The sequence below is a fragment of the Odontesthes bonariensis genome, chromosome 10 (assembly GCF_027942865.1).
Source record: "Odontesthes bonariensis isolate fOdoBon6 chromosome 10, fOdoBon6.hap1, whole genome shotgun sequence".
Taxonomy (NCBI): Eukaryota; Metazoa; Chordata; class Actinopteri; order Atheriniformes; family Atherinopsidae; genus Odontesthes; species Odontesthes bonariensis.
Genome location: NC_134515.1, coordinates 16,404,672 through 16,426,697, shown reverse-complemented (window position 1 = coordinate 16,426,697; position 22,026 = coordinate 16,404,672). Strand labels below are relative to the sequence as shown.

Below are 22,026 nucleotides of genomic sequence, written 5' to 3'. Positions count from 1 at the left end.
CAAGTAATGGAATATATTACAAAATCAGTTTGGCATAAAAGAAAAATCTTTCTTCTTTTTTTTCCAGCATCTACTGTTGAATGAGATTTGTCAAGTGGGGAAACCCCTGATTCACAGGATTATCAACAGTGCTTGAGGGCCTTCTGTTTATCCCTTTAATCTTAACAGAGACACTGTTAAAGAAGCCTGCTGTTCAATGTTGTCAATTGAAAATAAGGAGTTCATTGTGGTTTCACTGTTTAAGAAATAATAAATACTATTTTAAATTTTCTAGATTAAATTTTTTTAGGGGGGGCAACAAGAAAAAAAGCAAATATAGAACCTGAATAAATGCATACAACTTTCTGAGGATTAATTCATGCATCTTCCGGGGATTTTACATGGTCGAATCCTGGAAATCATGACATGAAAGTAACATTTCCTCAGACAAACAATACAGAAAGTTGGAGTTCAAAAACAGTCCCGGTGCATGACCTTAAACCACCACACAGACAGACACAAAAAGCTGCAGCCAAAATACCTCTGGCTTAGACTCAACAGGCGAGCCTGCCTCCTCACCCTGCAGGAGAGAACAAGTTGGAGGACAGAAATGTAGGAGAAAGAGAGCTGAGGTTAGCAAAGAGTGTTAACATTGCAGAAGCAAGAAAAGAAAGGATCTGCTAGAAGGCTGGGTGCTGGGTTAGAAAAATATTATCTGTAGCAATTAAGTCAGGTTAGATTTGGGGGGGATTTAAAGAAAGTAGATAGGGCACATACTGAGAAGTCTTATGATTCTGCAGAGAACATGAGATGTTAGGCCAAGAAGAGAAAAATAAGGATGGTGATTACTGTCTTTAAATGAAAAGGAATGTGAGAGAAAGATGAGTAGTGAAAGCTCTTATAGGATTTTTCTGATATCAGGGCAAAAAGGCCAGTATACTTCAAATAAGCTGCTTTTATGTCTCTGTTGGGTCCTGCAACACAGTTCTCACTTTTACAAAGTTTAAGCAAAAAGGTGAGGGTTGCTTTTCTTTACATTGTTGAATAGTCGCTAAATAAAATCTCCTATTTTCTCAAACAAAACATGTCCACAATCTTCAACTAGGTCTCATGTACATTTGCATTACTCTCTGTACCTTGAGCTCCAAGGTCTTGGTGGGTGTTGAAATGCTGGCACCAAATAACTGCCTCGGATCTTGTCCTTCATGCTGCTCCACATCCTGATCTGGGTACTGGTCCTGGTCTTGGTCCTGATAGTGATAATGATCGTGGTCCAGGTCGATGCTGCCCTCTTGGTCCAGGTCTTCTCTGGACATAAACTGTGTGCGTTCACTGGAGCTTCTTTGGGACAGCTGGTCCATACTGTCACCTAGAGCTGAGGCTGGTAAGAATTGAGGGAAGGGTGACGATAAAACACGTGGAGGCCAGTGGGAAGGCTTTTCAACAACATACCACATCAGAAAACACCACATGGACAGTGGAGGAGTCTTGGCTCGTACCTCCATCTATGCTTCGAGGCAGCATGTACCGCTTGCTAACGGATCTATCGAATTGCGGGGCAGGCCTGTCAATCAGAGCACTGGCCTGTCTGGTCTGGGCTTGGGTCCGTCCACTGTAGCGGAACTTGGAGCCAATAACCAAGAAGCCCTTGGGGGGTGGCTCTGGGGAAACCAACCTGCGGAAAGGCTCACTTTATGAAAATCTACCACAGATATTTGGAATTACTTCACTCATCTAGTCTCACAGGAAGTGTACTGGGATAAACTGCAGTACATGATGTACTTTGGTATCAGTTATTCGGGCAAAATTTCCAGATGTTAATGAGTCGTTTGAAAAGTGGAGAAAAAAAAAAAAAACTTCTTTCTGTTTTCGACATGTGACAGATGAGTCTAGATTTTATCCACTTTCATAAGTGTTAATTAATTATGAAGTTAACCCCTGACTGTATAACAAAAATAAACTAGCGACAGGAATGAGTTTGTGTGCAGTGTTTAATCCTTGACTTTGACATCCAAACCATCTTGTTTTCTTTAAGCCACAACATTTAACTATTGTTGGACAAGGGTGGCGCTAATGGAGAGACAGGGTAGCCAAACAGTGAAACTGCTTTATTATCCATTTCGTTCTGAATAATACAATAATTAATCTTTTTTTCTTTTCAGACCTCTTAACAATCTGACACAGTGAAGTAACCCCCCCCCCATCCCACACACACACATTGACTTGCTCTGTCCAGAAGCCAAAAAAATCATCCAACCACTGCTTTCGAATATAGCTGCAGTGTCATCCCTTTAAGGTTTCTGAGCAGCCACCAGGGACTCATCTGTGTATACTGTTGGTACTGTGTTGTACCTCCCACTTCAAAAATCTTATAGAAGTAACATGCGAAGATTTTTCCGAACTTTAGCACATAAGTCACTAAATTTCTTTCAAGGACATAATGCTGAATTTTTAAATGTTAGCCGATAGTTTCACCTTGAAATTATGATGAAGGAGGATGTCCGTACCATGAGTGTCACTTGAAGGGTACCGTAACTCTAACGTGCCAAGTGCAAACAGTTCATGCAAGGTGAAACAAACTCAGTGCCGAGAGGGTGCGTCTGTCTGTGAACCTGTGAGTATCACGTCCTACCTGAAGAAGGTGTGGTGTTCAATGCAGACCTTCCACAATCGCTTCGAGGCCCGATGGTTGGGCAGCTTGAAGCCTATGGTGCTCTCAAACTGCTCATACTGAGTGGTGAGGGAACGGAGTGGGGGTGGAGGTGATGGGGGCATTGGGAGGTGAAGAAGAAAAAGGAGAGTGAAGAAACGAAGTGCAGGGAAAGATGGATGGACGGCAGCAGGGTGAATTGTGTTTACTCCGCAGCAATGGGAAAATCAATGCTTTTCTGTTTACTCGTAGAAGTATATACTCTCGTCTCCTGCGGCCATGTCAGGTAGATTTTCCTAGAAGTCGTTCATGCACTCACTCCATCAGATGTTCGGTGGTGTGAAGAGAAGAAAATGCTTTCAAATCAATAGGTTATTAGCAATAACGGGCCTTTAAAGGCCAAGAGTAGTGCAATCACAAAAGGAAGCCAACTACTGTTACACACAAATATTCTGTGGGGGGAAATTTGGAATAAAAGAGCAATATATTGCAATGATGGCTCTCCGGGCAAATTTAAAGTGATGGCTAACTCAAGAGAATAGATGTGCAGAACAAGTAAATGCACTTGGTATTTACTATGAAGAAGTCAATGTCAGTTTAACAATGGATACAAAGCACACAGCAGATATCCTAAAGGCCAAAGAATGACGGACAATCATAATCCTTTTTGGAAGATGAAAAACAAAAGGAAACTTAATGTGGCTTTTACACTTGCAAGTAAAAACCTTCTGGAACTGTTAATCCTCATAGAGGAAGAGAGAAGGAGGATGAAAACATGTACTGTCAATAGTATCTTAAGAACAATATCTCTGAGGGCTATAAATAATGACAGAAAAATCCTTCTTGGCAGTTGTCACACGGTTTGCTGCAGATAAATCTCAGGAGTAACACTTTCATCAAACTGTGAAATGACTATTTATGCTGCTTGGAACCAGTCAAGAGAGGCAATGATGTCATTTTAACAACTGTGAAACCATGAAATAGAAATGTGAATTTTCACTCTTTGCCTGGTAATCTTATATTTCTCTTGTCTCAGCTATGAGTGACCATGAGCTGTACTTGTGAGGTTGTGCATGCAATCGTTGTGCACCAAACTCTGGTTAAACCAAGCAAACGCTAAACAAACAATAATGCAGTTTTTATTTACCTCTCCAGGGCGGATCTTGATGTAGAAGTTGCTTCTTTTATAGGAGATCTTGAGAATTTTAGGCCAGGCGAACCGATTGATCCTGAGGCGGTCGCGGTAGATGAGCAACCCATTGGCACTCACACCCAGCATTATGTCAATTCCCTCTGAATCCTAATGAATGCAGGCATAGAGTATCCACGAACATCAAAGAGCATATTGACAAATGAAGAATATAAGAAATACTGCGAGCATTGTCTCACAGTCTCACCTTAGCATGATGAAGGTCAACTCCATACATTGAGAGCTTCTTGGCATTTTCAAGAAAGTTCATCTCTGCTTCTGCTGGACTCATTCCCCTACAGAAAAGGTCCCACAAAGGATTATTCCTTTGTTATCATTTTTTCATATTCATTCCCCAGATCAAAACACATGGTAGCCTGTGATATTGCAAACATTTTCTTGAACCTGTAGTTATGGTGCAGCTCCATCACTCTCTCCTCCAGCTCACGTGTCTGGTTGGGGGCAAAGTGAAATTCACTGACGTAGTCTGGGCCGTGTTCCTCAGGCTCGTAGTCTCCCAGTTCTGCTTGGACGGTGTAGGAGCCCAGGAGGGCATGAGTGACAAATGAGCAGGGGAGACGACCGGATAGGATGTCATCCCTCAGCTGTAGGCACAAATAGTACCTGAAGAAGCACAGAGGAGGGGGGGGAGCAGACATGCTGCTAACATTCGACTTCATGGGTAGAATCAACAATCCATTCTCATTCCAGCAGAGTTGTGATGGATCTTTTTTCTATAGTATGACACTAAATTCAGAATACTCAGAAAAACTCAACATGTACAGAAAATTGGACGTTATGAAAGCCAAATAAAACCAAAACAACGCTGATTCAATCTGCCAAAGTTCTCAAATTGCAGTTTCCTTGTAAGCCTTGTATAAGTTGTGAGCTTGCAGTAATGGCTGCCAAACGAGTTGTGTCGTGATGAATCCTAACATAAATCGGATTTCAGTTAAGCTCAAAAAAGCTTTCCAACAGTTTATTGTCATTGTGTGTCGAACTGAGGATAGTGGAAGACCTGACATAAACAAGAACAAGATTAACAAAATGATTTTGGGCGACAATTGAAATCAGTGTCCACACAAGGCGAAGTCAAGCTTCCTTGTTAGGACTGCTTCTTCCAAGTCACACCATTCTTAGTGACTCCTTTCTTGCTTTCAGAAAACACAGTTCTAACAAGTTGGCATGGGTTACTGCAACAGTCTCACTGTCAGTAACACATCATCTGAAAAATTGTTATTTAGTTGTTTTTTCATAACTGTTATAAAGTCTTTAACTGGGTACCTAACAGCCAATCACACAAGCAATGTATACTATTCTGTCTGCTTAATGGAATACAATATGATGCTAACAACTTCAAGGTGACAACAAATATAGTGAAAATGAAACCAAGAAAAGGAATGCATATTGCACTGATGTCAATCCATCTTATGTCTGCGCCATTTTTTAAGTGCGCAAAAGGTTGTGATTGCTTTGACAATACAAAGAAGCATCCTTAAAAATGATATTGAGCAATGAAATAAGTCCTTGAAAGGATCCCTGACATCAGAACAGTCATTTTGTGAGATTTCTTGATGTGATATTCATTAAACCTGGCCATTAAGAATCCCTTCCTGACTTTCAGCAACACCTATGAGATGGACAGTAGAACACCTGCTCTGGTGTCTTTGTGATGCTGTGAATACCAGAGCAGCCTTCACAGTGAAATTACTATAAAACTCTCCATGTGTACTTCAATAAACTAAAGTGAGTTCCCCATGCTGTGCCAACAAGACTTGACAACAACTAAACAACAACAAGACAGTCCCTTATTATTTTATACAAATCCAAAAGTACTTCATTTATCAAAAATGCAATCTAAGTTATATTCTGTCTCTGGCTCTTAGTGTCACTTGAAGATTCTAGTACCACATTTTTAAATTAGTTACATTTGAAATAGTTTTCCCATCTCTACAAATGAATTCTGGCGCTCATTCATACCGAGCCTATTGGTTACCTGGCTGATATGTGTCTTACCAATATGCAGGAATATGGACAATTCTTTGAACCTCGTGACTTTCACAAGAATGCCATAGTAAAGCTTGCTTATCAGTGTAATAACAAGGAGCATGAATACCTATATAAATGGGATATTTTAGAAACACAGCGTCATCATTTTTTTTTGCTTTGTCATGGTGCAGTATTGTGTGCAGACTATTGCCAAATAATACATTTATTATATTTTTTTCTTTCTCATCTGAGAGCAGGCAAAATATTGAAATATGCTGGTGCAGCTTATGCCTCCATTCATATGGCTGCCATTTAGCTCGGTAACATAAAAATGTGAAGCAGATGGGAGAAGGTGAAAGCTTTTGTCAGATCTGACTTTAAAGTTAAAGTGTATCTCAACTCTGAATTTAGCTTCCAGGCAGTTGTAGGCAATGAGCAAATCTGCCATGTGTGAAATGTGTGAAAAGTTTCTTCCTACAGGGTCTAAATGTTGCTCAACCATTCTTTGTTTCTTCAAGGAATGACAGTTTGATGGATGGCTATTTTGCACTTTTGTGAATCTAGTTTCATTGTAAACAATTTTTCCATCTTTGAATTTGTTGTCTCATACCATTTTGACAGGTTAACAGTCTCCTAAATCCATCTCTGTTTTTAGTCATTACTGGAGCAGTGGTTAGCTTTAGTTTATAGCTTTGGCAGTGTACAATATTCAAAATGTCACGTCCACGCTATAAATCCAAAACTGAGGTGCCATCATACAACATCAGTTTAATTCAGATAAAAAATTCAAATTTGTGTTAATTTAATGTCATCTTTCTGTTGCAATAATCAGACCTACCTAGTGATGTCTTCCATGAGCACAGATGGGTCTGGAGGGTAGAACTTGACAGAAAACCCCAAAATCCAGGAACCAACTGTGGACAAACCACCAACAAAGTTGTTCAATTGTCGATATCTGCTCAGTAAAATACTATGTGTGGATTTGAATGACTGTGTGTGTGCATGTGTGAACAGTATGTCGACTGCACTTACCACGAATTTGCTTCTTAATCTCTTTGGAGGGATCCAACCAGTTCTGATAAAGAAATAAAGCAACAATCCCCTCAGAGAAATTCGACTAATGTAAAATTGTCTATATTCATATTTTTAGAGCCCTTTTAAGCACTGTACCTCTCTGACTGTACTCCCCTTTTTAAATCTATCCCCTTGTTGAAGGCTAACATATTCATGCTAAAATAGGCTCTATTAAGCCTTCTGTAAACACTGAAAGCACCAATGCTGTGCTATAAATGTAAGAAGATTCTAATTCTGTCATTTTAATGTTGCTACAGCTGTCATGCTGCACTGTGGACCCTATGCACCATCTTTGAAATGCCATGCTGCCTAATCACATTTTGAAATGTTAAAGGCCATGTATGTCACTGTTAAGCTATAAAATGTTAATCACTGTTAAAAGGGCAATCAGGACTGTAACTGCTCTATAACTGGAAGAAAAAAAAGACGGTTGGATGGGCTGGTCAGTTGAAAAGCTGGTTGACTTTTGCTCTGGAAACAGTAACAAAATTCAACCAAACAGGAAGAAAATCTATGAAAAAGCAACAACAGCAAGCACACTTAATGTATTATCAACTATACTTTGCTTTGAAGACTAAAAAATCTATACAAAAATACATTAATTACTCCCTCATTACATTAATGATTACTGGGTTAGTAAGGAAAAATGTTGCTTAGTACTCATAATGTTGACAATGAGTTGGTCAATGATATATACGGTGACCAACTAATTTCCCTTTGGGATTTATAAAGTAAAAAAAGTTAAAAAAAAGTCAAGTCAAAAGTCATTATATATATCTTTCACCTGTTCAGACCTAAGGCTTTGTTTGAAGAAGCAATCCAAAACCTGAGCACTGTATGAAAACAGCTTCCTAAATCTGAAAGTGTACTGAAAACACCCCAATAAAACATTTTCTTTCTTAGCCTGAGGAAATTAAAAATATGAGAAGCCCTCAGCTTTTTATCAAATGCTTAGCAGCAGTATGTGGGGGTTGGGGTTAGGGTGAGGACTTAAAATAAATGTTAAAATAATGTTTGTAACTATGATCCAAAATGGGATCCGGCAGTGTCATATGGCATCAGCCGTATTAGACTTATTAGAAGTGCAGGTTCTCAAAGTAAACTATCTTTTTGTGTGTGTGAATTAGTGTTTTTGTGTGTCAGACTTTGGAGTTATCTGTGTCCACGAAAGTCAGGCCAAAGTAGTCTCTCTCCAGCAGGTTCAGATGGCCGCACACCATGTCCAGCAGGGTCTGGCCCCTTGCAAATTTCTGTTATATACACACAGACACACATATGCAGACAAAAAAATATATAAATATATATACATATAAATATATGTGTGTGTGTGTGTACACACAGCAGGTAAGAAGGCAAAAAGGTCCAGATTCAGGTTGTAAAAATATCACCTGCTGTAAAAAGGAGTGTATTATAGTTAAAGTAGTTTAATAAGGGTGTAGAAGATGTTAAAGGGATAGTTCGCCTCTTTTGACATGAAGCTGTATGACATCCCATATTAGCAATATCATTAATGAAATTTGACTTACCCCCTGCTGCGTCCTGTGAGCAGAGTTCCAGCCTCGTTTTGGTGTTGACGAAGGTAGTCCGGCTAGTTGGCTGGGGTCGCGAAAATAAAGCGTTTTGCTTCTCAAAACAATATGCGTTCAAAAGAGTAATACATTTGCATCACAAAATCGTAAGCCAGAAAAAAATCAGACCTCACAATCGCTTGGCGCTATTTTTGCCTTCCTTCATATCAATGCGTTCACCTACCTAGCGACAGCCGCACCTGTTACGGTGTTTACAGCTCGGAAGCAGGGGACTGCTCGGTCTGCACTTCGGTCTGCACGGTTTCCACAGCCCGTAGTGATACGAAGGGAGAGAGAAATAGAGCCAAGCGATTGTGAGGTCTGACTTTTTCTGGCTAACGATTTTGTGATGCAAATGTATCACTCTTTTGAACGCATATTGTTTTGAGAAGCAAGACGCTTTATTTTCGCGACCCCAGCCAACTAGCCGGACTACCTTCGTCAACACCAAAACTCAGCTGGAACTCGGCTCACAGGACACAGCAGGGAGCAAGAAAATGTTCATAAATGATATTGCTAATATGGGATGTCATACAGCTTCATGTCAAAAGAGGCAAACTATCCCTTTAAGTCCCCTATCAAACAACTGATTTTCATTTGATTCCAGCAAGCAATGTTTGTTGCATATCCTACTTTTCTGTCTCTGCTTTATATTTCTTGTCAATATACCAACCGGTGTGGTATGACCACAAAATACATAAAAGATCATTTTCAAAAGAATGTAGTATTTTTAACAGAAGTGCATTTGCAGTAAAAGTGCAGCTGGATCATGTATTTCATTTTACTGCTATTTATAAGATCAAAGAGGCTGAAATATCAGTGATATGAAAATCCAGTCTTGCTGTGGTCTGAGGGATGCTTTCAGTCTGTCCTCCTCGCCGCTAAGTAGGAGGAGCTCCTCATTATGTCTATATAAGGAGAGGAAAAGCGTTTTGCATCTGTGGCTCTTCAGCAGACCACACCTATTTTCTATCCATCCCTTCAGGGCTGAAATCAAGGTCTGCGAGGGTTGTGCAGGCAGCCCTGGCGAAGTGCACCGTCCACACAAACATGCACACAAGCACACGCACGCGCACACACACACACACACACACACACACACACCAGATTAATCTCCTAGGGAGACCTGGCTCTTATAGCGACAAAGCAACCAAGCAGCTGTTACCATGGAAACAGAAGTAATAGGTCCCTTCTGTATGTGTGCATGCCCTCTCACTCTCTCTCTATCTCTGGTTACCACAAGGCCATCATAAACCTTTGTTCAGCCCTTGTGAGAAAGGCTGGCTGTAAGGTCAGAACAACTTTTAAAAAAATATGAGAAGGGTAATTAATTAAACGTGACAATGTAATCTGTCTCTCTGTCAAGCAAATAAATAATCAATTCGATCCTGCTGCACAGAGGCTGTCATGTGTGAAATAGTAAGAATAATGCTGATTAAGAAGAGGACACAGGAATTTTTGTGGGAGTGGTGCATGTAATCCCTCAAAATGAAACTTCAACACACATTTCAGAAGGTCCCCAAAGCAGAGCAACTCATTCATGAGATTTGTTGATGAGATTTTGTTGTTGGATCCAATCACATTTCTGTCACTACTTCTGTGGGCTGATTGTGTAAGTAGCCATTTAGTGTAGTCCCTCACCCGTGCAAACAAGATGAGGACAGACAGTTGGCCAAGGAGAATGTAAATCTATTTAACTCTGTCGCATTAAGTAATGCAAGGGGAACGATAGGACGGTGGAATCAATTATTAGTATGATTTGAGATATGCTATCTAACAGCACAAATGGTAAATGGACTGTACTTTTATTCACTCATTCACCCATTCACTCACACACTCATAGCACGCCACACAGTGCTTTTTTTGTTCTAATTATAGACACACATTCATGCTCCGATGGATGCATCGGTAGGCAACGTTCAGTGTCATGCCCAAGGACGCTTTGACATGTGGCCCGGAGGAGCCTGGTGTCAAACCACAACCTGCCGATTGGCTGGCGACTGCTCTTCCTCCTGAGCTGCAGCCGCCCCCCATTCATGAGACAATCTCCTGGTGGAACAAATCCACAGCTAAACAAACAAAAATGGCTGCCACTGGTTGTAATTTGAACATTTTAAGGTGGTTTATCTGAGGTGGACATACTTGACTCCTTGTAGCAAAGATTAATGTGTAGTCTATTAATTAAGGCTGCGGCTACACGAAAACGTTTTTCACTGTAAACGATACTTTTTCTTATCGTTTCGCTGTCGCGGCCACACGGAGCCGGCGTTCCCACTACCCCAAAACGATAGTTTTTGAGAACGGGTTCCAGAGTGGGAAAGTTTGAAAACGGCCTCGTTTCGTTTCCATTGTTACAGCTAAAACGTTTTTGCGTCAGTCACACGTTGACGCTGTGAGCCAATTTTAACACTTCTCTATTGTCTCACAGCGTGGCGTGACACAGTGTCGTGTGTACTGCATCGTTTCATCGTTTTCATCCGTTTTCGTCTGGACCTGAGTCTTTTCCGTGTGGTCGCAAGAATTTTTGTACCCGTTTTCAAAAAAAAACTTGTTTCGTTTTCGTGTAGCCGTAGCCTAAGCTACTGTACTTGGTAAAGAATGAGACTATATTCATTCTCTGGTTGTCTTATCCAGTACGTGAGGCATGGAAGCAGAGTCACACAATTTCAAATCTCATTTCAGGTTTTGTCTGTAAAAAAACGTGTCATGTCGCTGAAATACAAAAAGCACCAGACCTTCCAGGATAATCATCCGTGCATAAAGTATCATTCAGCCACAGTTGTTCACGATGCAATGATGCATGTAAAATGGCCAATTAGTGGGAATTCCCTAATTTGCATATCCCACTACCATTAATAAAAATGTATGTGGACGTGTATGACTTCATTCTTCAAAGCCAAAGCAGGCTTTAAATTAGATTACACTTTGCCAGAGTTTCTGAGACGTTGAACGAAGATCTGGGGTCCGTTTCACAAAGCAGGTTCAACAAACTCTGAGTCTATTCCTGAACTCTGAGTTGATCTACTCTGAGATAGAAAACTCAGAGTTTCCCTCATTTCAGGGTTAATAAACTCAGAGTTTTCACTAAACCTGCTTTGTGAAACGGACCTCTGTAGTGCATTTCAGCGCACAAAAATGTTTGTTCTGCTCTCAAACGTTTGTGATAAAAATTGAACAAAAATTAGGTCAAAGGTTCTAACAAGCATGATTTTTTTCATCAAATAACCAGTTAATTTCTAATTAGATTACAAAAGGTATCAGTGATACCTAAAATGCCTCCCTCAACTCTCTTGTAAGTGTATCTCAATCTTCTAGTGCGTTGCATTACAATTGGTTTCTGGATTTTTTATGCTAGCCTGTGCTCTTTAACCTGAGGGAGTTTTCTAAAGCTAATTTTGCTGCCAAAGGCCAAGGCTGTAAAAAAAAAAAAAAAAAAAGTCTGAAAGTGCTGTCTCTTTAAGAAAATGATTCACAGTTCAAGACCCAGCAATGGGAAATTGCCTCAAATTGACAGATGTAGACATGTAGATATAAAACTTTTCAACACAGCAAGACTTTCAAGTCTCAGCCTGCGGCATTAGAAAACACTGTGGGCTTTTACATTGTCATGAATGTACAATGAATGTGTCAGATTATGATCTTTGTGCCTTCTGGTAATGTACCCACCAAGCACTTCTGGGAAGACATCACTCCTATACGCTCTGGATTTCCTTCATAGCAGGAGTTTAAACACAGGTCAACATTTCTCATAACATCTATAAAATTCTCACAAATACAACTGTAAACAAGAAGCCTGTAATGCTGAGCTTGAAAAATGCAAAAAAAAACTACTTTATAAACTGAACCCCAACCAAAATATAATCACAGCAACTGTATCAAGTAAGTTCTCTCTGTTCATACATATCCTGAATTAGGATTATATATCCCTCACCTCTCTCTTTCATCCATACATTTTCTGATGTCATAACATCCAAGTCAAATCACACCGTAGCATTTCACTACCTAGTTCTGCATATACAGCATAGTCACCAAAGAGAACAGACACTCTTGCCTCTAGGTCATTAAATACATGACAATCCTCTCGAGAAAAACAAATATAACTTTTAAGGAATTCTAAAGCACGCTAATAGAATTTGCATGACATACTCCAATCTTTAGCTCATGCTCCCCTGCAGCCAGGTTAATTAGGCCAAACGAGGCACATTGTCAGCACACTCGAGCAACGAGTCACTCTTGATGAGTCAATTCTGTCCCAGTAATGGTTGCCAGATTTGGTTTGGCTTTGGGTGCGAATTTTTAAGCCGGTTTAAAGTGAGAAATGAGCACATTAAGCCACACAGACCGACAATTAAACTTATTAATGAAACTGCATTTTGTCAAGATTAAGGTAGCTCAGTTTCATCATCCAGACTCTAGCAGCCTTACTTGGGCCAAATGATTTTTTTCTGGCCCTCCAGTTAAGGTCATTATGGACCTAAATCATTTTTTGGCTACCTGGATCTAATAGTGTTAGATTGACCGGATCTATTCATCCAACACCTAAACATGTATAGGCTGCTTTTTTTCAAATGTTCTTGCTTGCTGGCTTTTATTTTTTTCTTTTTTTTTTTTTTATGGTTGTGTGCTTTAAATGCTCAACGGTAAAACATTTTAATTTTTCATTTGGTTTACTGAAATCAAAAGAGAGGCTTTGACAACATGCACACACATGCTCGAGCTCAACATCAATTTACAATATCCCCATATACTCTTAATTTGGGGATATACCCAAATTACCCCCCCCCCCCCCCCCCCCGGGCGACTGCTTACTGGCAGTTACACAAATCTATTGTCAGCTTAATCTATGTTACAGTTTGTGATATGCTCTTTTTTGTGCTGTTTTGTTTCAGTAAAAGAAAATAAAGAAATTCAGTCTTCTAAACACTGGCTACATCAAGCAGCATCACAGTCAGAATGTGTTGAAAATATGAGGATTAAATAAACCTGTGATAAAAACCTACGACTACGTGGAAGAAACAGCCTGACAAATATAGACTCATTCAGATTTCCACATTCAACTTTTGTATGACTAACATCATGTTAGACATCTGCAATAAAACATGAATTCATGCAGTTCATGCAGTTGTTCAGCTAACAAGTTCATGCAGTTGTTCAGCTAACAAATTACACAAGATGGTTTCCAGATCAGAGCAGTCACTAAACAGAAACATCTCCTAAATCAAACAGACACACGTGCTGGCAATTGTACATTCTGAAGTTGTCTTGTGTTAGGGTTTGTGGGGTTTTTTGGACTTTGTTTTTTGTTTTTCACCTCTTGTTTCTTTTTGTGTTTTGTTTCCATCTAGTTTTCTTGTCTGTCTAGTCATCAGGTTTTATTAGGACTTTAGTTGGTCATAGTCACGCATGTTTGTATTATTTTTTTACTTTGCATTTCAGTGTAGTCTTGTCCTGTCTCAAGTTTAGTTTTGTTCCTGTTTCAATCTTCCTCCAGTAATTCTTCTCAGCTGTTCATTAGCTCCTTCGTCTCACCTGTGTTAATTCTCTTCAGCTGCTCTCAGGCACCAATCTCCTCCCACAGTATAAAGTCTCCTTGGAGTTTCACAGTCAGATCCACGCGGTTACAGCTGCTTGTTGGGTGTTGAGGGTCTTGTTTCTAGTTCCATTCAAATTCTGCTTATTAGTAACAAATCTATTCTAGTTCACCTTCAGCCTTATATTGTCATCTGGTCATTCTGCTGGTCTGCATTTGGATCCTTCTACAACACTCGTCCCACCAAATTGTAACAGTTTGAGCAAAATACAGAGCATACTGAATTATTCAGAAAGACAGCCTGTGAACTCATAAGAAGAGAGGTTTTTATACAGATACATATTAAACCAGTGCTTTTATTACTGGAAGAATTTATAAAGAACATAATAGACTGACTGATATCAGAATTTTCAAAGTAAGCAGAATTTGGTCTTGGTCGCATTAAGCTTTCATTTTGTTCAAACCAATGAACCAGTAGATCTCAATCATGGAGGTTTTCTTCATGAAAAAAAAGCATGTTGGACATTGTGAAATGTAGGATTAACACTTTGCCACAGTGTTTTTTTGTTGTTTTAACAGCATGGCAGTTTCTACTGCTACATCACAACGAGAACAATTCACAATACCAATAGACAGATTCATCATTTATCAGAACATGCATGTATTTAGACTGTAGGAGAAAGCAAGAGTACCTTAAGAACATGCAAACTCCATCACAACTGAATAAAAAGTTCAAACCCAGAATCATTTTACTGCATTTTATATCAGCTGCTCACAATTTGGTGCATTTGTTACCACTGATGCACCAAATTGTGAGCAGCTGAATAGATTTTTTTTTATTTTTAAGCTCACAGCTTAGTTCTCCTATTCGCTAAAATGCTGAAAACAGACTGAACTGAGGCTAAAAGCAAACATATTCAGTTGTTGTGACCAGTAATTGAATTGGAAAAAAAACTACAGCAATAGTATTTCATGGATTGGTCCTGCTAATTTTCTAGTTGTTGAAAAACCGGTCTCTACAGGGCTTCACCTAAAATACCAAATGTTTAATCAAAGATGGTTTAAAAGAAAGACTTGAATTTAATTAATTTTCTGTCTTCTCGTTATAAAAGCATGGCTCTGCGTTAAAGACTAGCCACGGTAAATGCACTGACCACAGTCAATCTCGATGATGTCATGAGACAAACATCAATAGGAGGTTCAGGATGCTTCCATGCCTATTTTTCAGCATCACTGCCAGTTTGCTCAATGGACATTATGATTCTAATTAAAGTAATGATTTCAATGCATTCATCATTCTGTCCATGCTAGCATTTTTCCAACTGCAAACGCCCATTTATACTACAGTATATAAACAAGAACTCCCCATTTCTTCTTCCTTTCACTCCACTCTTCATCTTTTCCCTCTCTCATTCTATTTTCTCCCCAGTCAAACACGGAAGCACTAATCGGTCATCTGTATGGATTTCCTGTCAAAGCCCACTACCGTCAGTGTCACTTCCAAGATGACCTGAAGAAACGTGTGTTTGTGTGTGTGTATGCATGCAACTAAGACGGAAGGAAACATGGGGGTTGAGTTGAAGGAAAACGTATGCGATATCTGGTGGGTGGCAGTAAGCAATACAAGGAAAAGGGTTGACATGACGGAGGCTGAGAAGCCAACAAGCTAAATTCCACATCACTCTCCATCAGCAGCAACAGCCAATAGGGCTCCAGTGTTCCTTTTTAAACGTGAATAAAGGCAGCTCTGTGGAACCTGCCCAGGATCGCCCCATTGATGTGAAACACCCACTCTGATGTTCCTTGGAAGTCAATTCAGTGGAGGAGTAGAGTCATTTTCTTCAGCACATTATCACCATGAACGAGTGGCCTACTGTGAAATTCAAATAAACTATGAGCAGTGGGGATCTACTGAGTTGCATCCGTGTGTTTACAAAAACAAAGGGCCACAGAGTCACGATTTATGGAAGCTGGGGATTGCTCATTGGAGTCTTCCATCCCCCACATTGCAGAGTGTGTCTCACCTACCTCCATCTATCACCTCCTCCTCTCAATGAGAACAGCAGCAGAACTACCCTCCTTACTCGGGAGCATGTATTCTAAAGACAGGTTAAGTCCGGGGGTGTGTAATGCTGATTTAATAGCCCTGTTTGAGGATATGACAAATACACCAGATTCCTAATATGCGTTTTAAGCATACAGTTGGTGCTTCTTAGGGCAGAAAAAGACGAATTGTGTGTCATCTTCTTTAATTATGTTTCTGCATGTTTGCAGAATAGCTAACGGTGAAGCAATTACCTAAGTACAGCTCTTCAAAAAGGAGGCCACATGTGAAGCTGCAAACCAGAGAGTTTATTTTTGCAGTTATGGCCAACAGAGCAAAAAAAGGGAGTCAAACGATCAGAAAGATTGCAAACTAGCCCTGATCCAAGAGAAAAACACAAAGTCATGGAGCCCAAAAAACCTAAAGTAGTAGGAGTAAGGCATAAGTGTGGAAAAAATAATGCCAGGTAGTTCTAAAGTAAGATAAGAAAAACATTATCACCTCTTTACTAATGGAACGAAGTTATTCTGCAAACTACAATAAATCACTTTCTTCCATTGCTTTAATTTTATGGTCCCCTGATACAATACTAGTTTTTTACGCAGAAAAGTAAAATACACAAGGGTTAGTTACCTTCTTTTGTGAGTAATATTGTGAGTTGCATTCTTATGCACATTATTCAAAATGAACAAGGAAATCTTTTATAGTAGCACGAGAATCACTGCATCTTTTAAGGTCGATAAGTAAAGGACTAGTGTCCTCTTTATCAGTCTCTCTAATGAATAAGTAGCTCCATCTGATAAGATTTTAATATGACAAATAAATACTTATTTCCCCCTTTTTTTGTTTTTTTTTAATTTTCTAAGATAACTGATAGTCAGTTTGCAGTGCTTCCTCTGATCTTATCTCTAATTTAAACTGCCCTGTAAGATAACGAGGAGATGCACCCAGATAAGAAGTGAACCAACCTGTGTTAAATTTCAATTTACGGGCCAAATGCCCTGCCGTTTTGCTTTTAAACCACTATCATTGTCTGTCTGCTCATGTTCCTGTTCCACTTGATGTGAGAATCCAGATATCAGCAAATCATTTCTTGGATTTTATCTAGTCTTGTCTCTTTTTAATACTGTTGCGTCTGTTTAAAGCTTTGGAGTACCATACCTCAACTGCAGTCTCATAGTCTGAGCCGTCGAGTAGAGTGACTTTGACAGGGACAGTCTTGAGCCGCTTGGTGCTTTTTTGGGGGGATTTGGAGGCTTTGCTGGGGGTCTTTTCTGAGCTGTCATCCCCTTCTGTCTGGTCATCTGGAACCTAGGACAGAAATAAACTTCTGTGAATGAGTGAGCATTAAGCCACTGCACTTTCTTTTGCATTTACTGCAAATATTTGAGTTCTGAGTTTCAAGAGGCATTTTGTGTCTGTTCAACAAAATTAATTAAATCCAGACTCTTTCAATATAGAAAGCAATAATCAAATGGATGAATGTAGTGAGAGCTGCTGCTCTAAGATGTTAAGTCATTGGCACTGACGGGAAGGGCTAGCTGCCTTGCATATCAAACAGAGAGCTGGAAGGCCCCTCAGTGATTGAGAGGCCTGAGTAAAATGATCTACGGCTGCTGCAAGTTCCGCAATGCTCCCACCTGATTAGTTCTCCTGATGTCATCCTCCATTGCCGTCTTCATTTCCCCAGCCAAAGTCTTCTCTGTTGTCATGAAAATTGATTAAGGTCCTGCAACCATACATAAACATATTTGGTTAACATCAAATCTTTTTCCTGTTGCTAAAATCAGTGTGAAGTTTTCAGTGTCGCTAAAAGTCAGATCTGCCCACTGACTGGATTAGTCACGATCTGTGAGAAAAACACGTTCCTATCTACAGAGAGCACATGGGGTCTTGACTTAAACTGTATTTTAAGTTGAACAAATGGCTGCTGAGCCAGTACCTGCAGTGACATCGCATCCAGTTTCCTTTGCAGCTGACGGCTATAATGTGGACGCTTTAATTATCCTGTGCCACCATGCTGTTTGAGCATCTTTTTATACATGCACGGTCATTGCATTGTGTGTAGAATGATATTGAAAGGGTATAGCTCAGTCAGTGCTGGTTCACAGCCTCCCACAGGGGCACTCTGCATGAAGAGTGTTGGCTTCAGGATGCTCTCCTCTCACACGAGCAAAGGAGATGGCATAAATTACATCAGGCAGAGAGCCCTGCAGCACCACACAAGACAGCAGACATGCTGAGAGAGGGAGATGACAAGGAAGGAGAGGGCACAGAGGATGAGGCAGGAGGCTTGGAAGAAGGAGCACACAATCAAAAACTGGAGAGGAGAGAGACAAGACTGTAAGACATACTAGGATGTTGCAATATGCCACTGAGCTGGAGACAGAGGAGCTTATCATTTGAAGGTTACGACTGCTATATCAGAACTCAGCAATATTTCCCTGAATGACACAAAGTAAAATGGCTGATATTCAGATTGGGCATTACGGCTGATAGAAAGGAATTGTCTAAGATGAAGACCCAGGCAAATTTAGCTTTACAACAAAAGGTTGGCACAGGGTCACGGACTTTTGTCAGCTGAAAACTTCAGATAAAATGGGGAAAATTTCTCATGAATTACAGGATGATTAGACGGTTCAGTATTTGAGAAAGTTGTTATGATCCAGATCCAGCAAAGCAGGTTTTTTCCTGTCCGGCTAAAATATGCAATGTCTATTGCTCAATTTTCTTTATCTTCTTTTCTTGGGACATATTTAGTAGTTTGGAAAATCCTAGTTTCCAATTGCAACAGAAGTTGCGAGCAAAAAAATGCTTACATTGCTGTATGTATGCTGTAGGGGCAATTTCCACTTAAGAAATCACAGAAAATGCATATCCTCATAGTGTGTGTGATATACTGAGCGACTTCATTTATGAATATACAAAGTGAGGGAAAAAAAATCCATGAAGCAATAAAGACTTTCTGCTACAATGTTTTAAAATCAATAGTTCATTACACTAAAAATATTGAATAATTTATCTTAAATATTAGAAAAATACACCTAATCTCATTTAAATACACACTATCACACAGTTGTGAAGATATGTGTAATAGAATTTCCTTGTGAATAAGAACGCATAAATTAAGGCATGAGATTAATGAGAGGGATGGATTTGTAAGTAGGGTGCATTAGAGGCACTGATTAAATGTATAATACTTCCAGGGAAAACTGCTGTTTAGGAGAAGCAACACAGAAGCATAGTTTGACCACCAGTGTTTGTCAACCAGGAAACAGTAAAGTAGTATTTTTTTTTTTCCCTCAAAGAGAAGGTCCTCATTATCATTTTTACCCAAACTTCTGTGTTTGCAGTTTTGGAAGCTGGAGCACAGCACGCCTAAGCTTTCATGATAGGTCAGTCTCAGTTTGTTGCATAATGAAGCCGGATCAAAGCAGAGTGCAGTCTGGCTCTTGGAACATTGCAAATGTCACACACTCTGTTCATTATTCCTCCACAACTTTGAAGGGACTGTTTAATTTATTTATTTAATGAATGATAGTGTAATGAGTTCCAGTATGCTTCTTATCAGGGATCAAATATTGAGCCACTACCAATTGTTTTTGTTATCTATTTCCCCATAAATGCCAGGAAAACAATAAATAATGCATTCATACAAAATAACTGAACAGTTTTAAAGTATTCCAGATTCCCATCGCATAATCTTTGAATGAACATGAATTATTTCATACATTTATAAAAAAAATTGATATAACCTTTCACATAAATAGGTTATTTGTTTGTTTAAAACTGTTTCAAAATACTTTTAAGCCTAATAAACCATCACCAACTCTAACTTTTTAGATTCTTGCATTGCCTCACATTTTCTTTTTTTTGTATCCAAAAAAGTCAAATATAAATAAGGGCAAAATCAATGCAACGCAACCAGGACACATCATTTAAATATCGTGTAAAGCCATCGGTTGTTATATTATTTGTGGATAATCCAATTGCAGACAACAAGCTGAATGTTGCCTAATATCTATGTACATCCCTACTTCTTATCAGGGTATGACATAATTAAAAACATTAATTTGTAGATTTTCTAAAACAGATTTTACAATGTAAATGTGGGTAATGACAAAAAAAACCTGAAAGGTATTTCTAGGAGTTAAGATTTTTAATTCCGTTATATAGTTTTTCAATTGGATGTTATAATACAGATATCAGTCAATCACTTTTGCCTGACGAATTTGTGGTTATGGGTGTGCACTACAGTGTTTTAAGCTGTTTTTAAAAACGACTAGTCAATAAAAATGTATCGTATATTTTATCAATTACCACTAGGCTCAACAATCTAGTTTCAATTTAAGCTCAAAACTCAGCGTTGTCCATGTAACTGTTTTATACCCAATTTTGCATATATGAATGCATAGTCATAAGGCACACAGAAAATAAATGGTAAAAAGGTTGAATGACATGAAACAGAGGTCCCCAATTCATATAGGACATATATGAAATAACAGTATGGGGAAACCCTTTTGGATTCCAATGCTTCAAAAAACATAGTGAAGCTTTGGATGTGTTCTAAGAAATACAATTGTCCCAAATAAGTGCAGTCACTGTTGTGCTGAGAAGCACAATAAGGAGGCTTCAAATCCCATATCCACTGTTCACCATGACATCCATCTCTAATCTGATATTTCTCACACACTGACTCATGTAAGCCAATCAGATCTGTTCATTGTAATGCAACCACTCAGTGTCAACCCCACGAAGCAGCTGTCAGGACAACGTGTCTGTGAATCACAAGTAAACTCGAGAAGGATCCTCATAGATCAGAGTCAGAGACTTCAAGATACATATTTCACACTCGCCATGATAGCGAAACCAATCAATTCTTTCATTTAGGTCACTTTTTCATTTAATCACTCCACGTCTGCATCAGTTCTGGCCACAGCACACCTAATCATCTGTGTGAGAGCGATGATGGAGACTGAGATGTATGAGGTTTTTTGCAGGTGTTCATAATCAAAATTCCTGCAACATCGAGAGCCTTCAAACAGACTCCTGTTTGAAGACGATGAGGTTGTTCTCATCCGAAGCATCTGGGCTCTTTGTTTCTTGAACTTCAAAGAATGGGCACCAGGAAAAGTCTGACATATAACAGGATTGTGGTAGAGAAAGTTCTGAAAACAATGTGTGGGACTGAGGCCTTCCAAAAACAGCCATATTTCAAGAGAAAGGCTTTTTTTTTTTGTCTATACTTCAGAAGTTTTCAGGACAAACTAAAGCATTGTCAGACTATGGGAAAGTGCTTGCATTAGGATAGTTATATAACTAATGTACTGTATGTCACTACACGCAAAGGCATAGTGCTGATTTCAAATATTTGAGTCATAGATAACAGAAATAGTCCCAGACAGCTTCCTCTCTGCTTGCACCCTTGTCAAATAATTGCCTATTGTGTGCGTAATGCTATGTGTAAGTCAGTGGGTGTGTGTTTTTCTGACCTGATGGAAAAACAGTTGCTGGTACTGCACAAATGGCCAATGTTGAAGTTCCAAACTACCTCGGATGTTAGTTTTATCCAACACCAAAAAAGAAATCAATGCGATACTTGAGTGGAAAAGCATGTGAAGTTTTGCCTTCAGTTCTTATTGCTTATCCACCCTGTTGAATGAATGGTTGTTACCAAGAAAGATTTGTTTTAGACCATAGATCGGATGCTTGCACCAAATCTTCTGTCTTTTTGTCTTTACACTTGCAAGATATGGGCTGTTGCCAATACATGATGTCCCATTTTTGCATCCACCACTGAGAATTTAACTTCATAAGAAAATGATTCTTATGACTGGTAAGCAATTCTTTCCATACTTAACAAACTCACAAGCTGCCCCTGATTCCATATGAACATTTTATTGAGTTACCTAAAAACCTCTGACTATTTCCTCATCAGCCAAATATGAATTTTGAGTTGTGTGTCTGTCCACCTCATAAAAAGTTTGATATTTGTGCACATGC

General features: G+C 39.3%; 1 protein-coding gene across 5 annotated transcripts in view; it reads right to left on the bottom strand.

Moving 5' to 3' along the window:
- Nucleotides 1–22,026, bottom strand: part of LOC142390779 (band 4.1-like protein 1) — a 44,573-nt gene that overhangs the window by 12,556 nt on the left and 9,991 nt on the right. For 4 of the 5 annotated variants that reach the window (XM_075476489.1, XM_075476492.1, XM_075476493.1 and 1 more), the window contains exons 2-13: nt 17,664–17,752; nt 17,185–17,334; nt 8,027–8,131; nt 6,840–6,882; nt 6,646–6,721; nt 4,224–4,442; nt 4,027–4,114; nt 3,777–3,929; nt 2,612–2,709; nt 1,479–1,654; nt 1,116–1,360; nt 521–559 (exon numbers count right to left, since the gene is read on the bottom strand). In XM_075476489.1, coding sequence (XP_075332604.1) covers nt 521–559; nt 1,116–1,360; nt 1,479–1,654; nt 2,612–2,709; nt 3,777–3,929; nt 4,027–4,114; nt 4,224–4,442; nt 6,646–6,721; nt 6,840–6,882; nt 8,027–8,131; nt 17,185–17,334; nt 17,664–17,735 — 1,464 coding nt within the window. In that variant the 5' untranslated portion in view covers nt 17,736–17,752. The remainder of the gene's footprint in view (nt 1–520; nt 560–1,115; nt 1,361–1,478; nt 1,655–2,611; nt 2,710–3,776; nt 3,930–4,026; nt 4,115–4,223; nt 4,443–6,645; nt 6,722–6,839; nt 6,883–8,026; nt 8,132–17,184; nt 17,335–17,663; nt 17,753–22,026) is intronic. The other variant, XM_075476491.1, reaches the window with a different exon arrangement.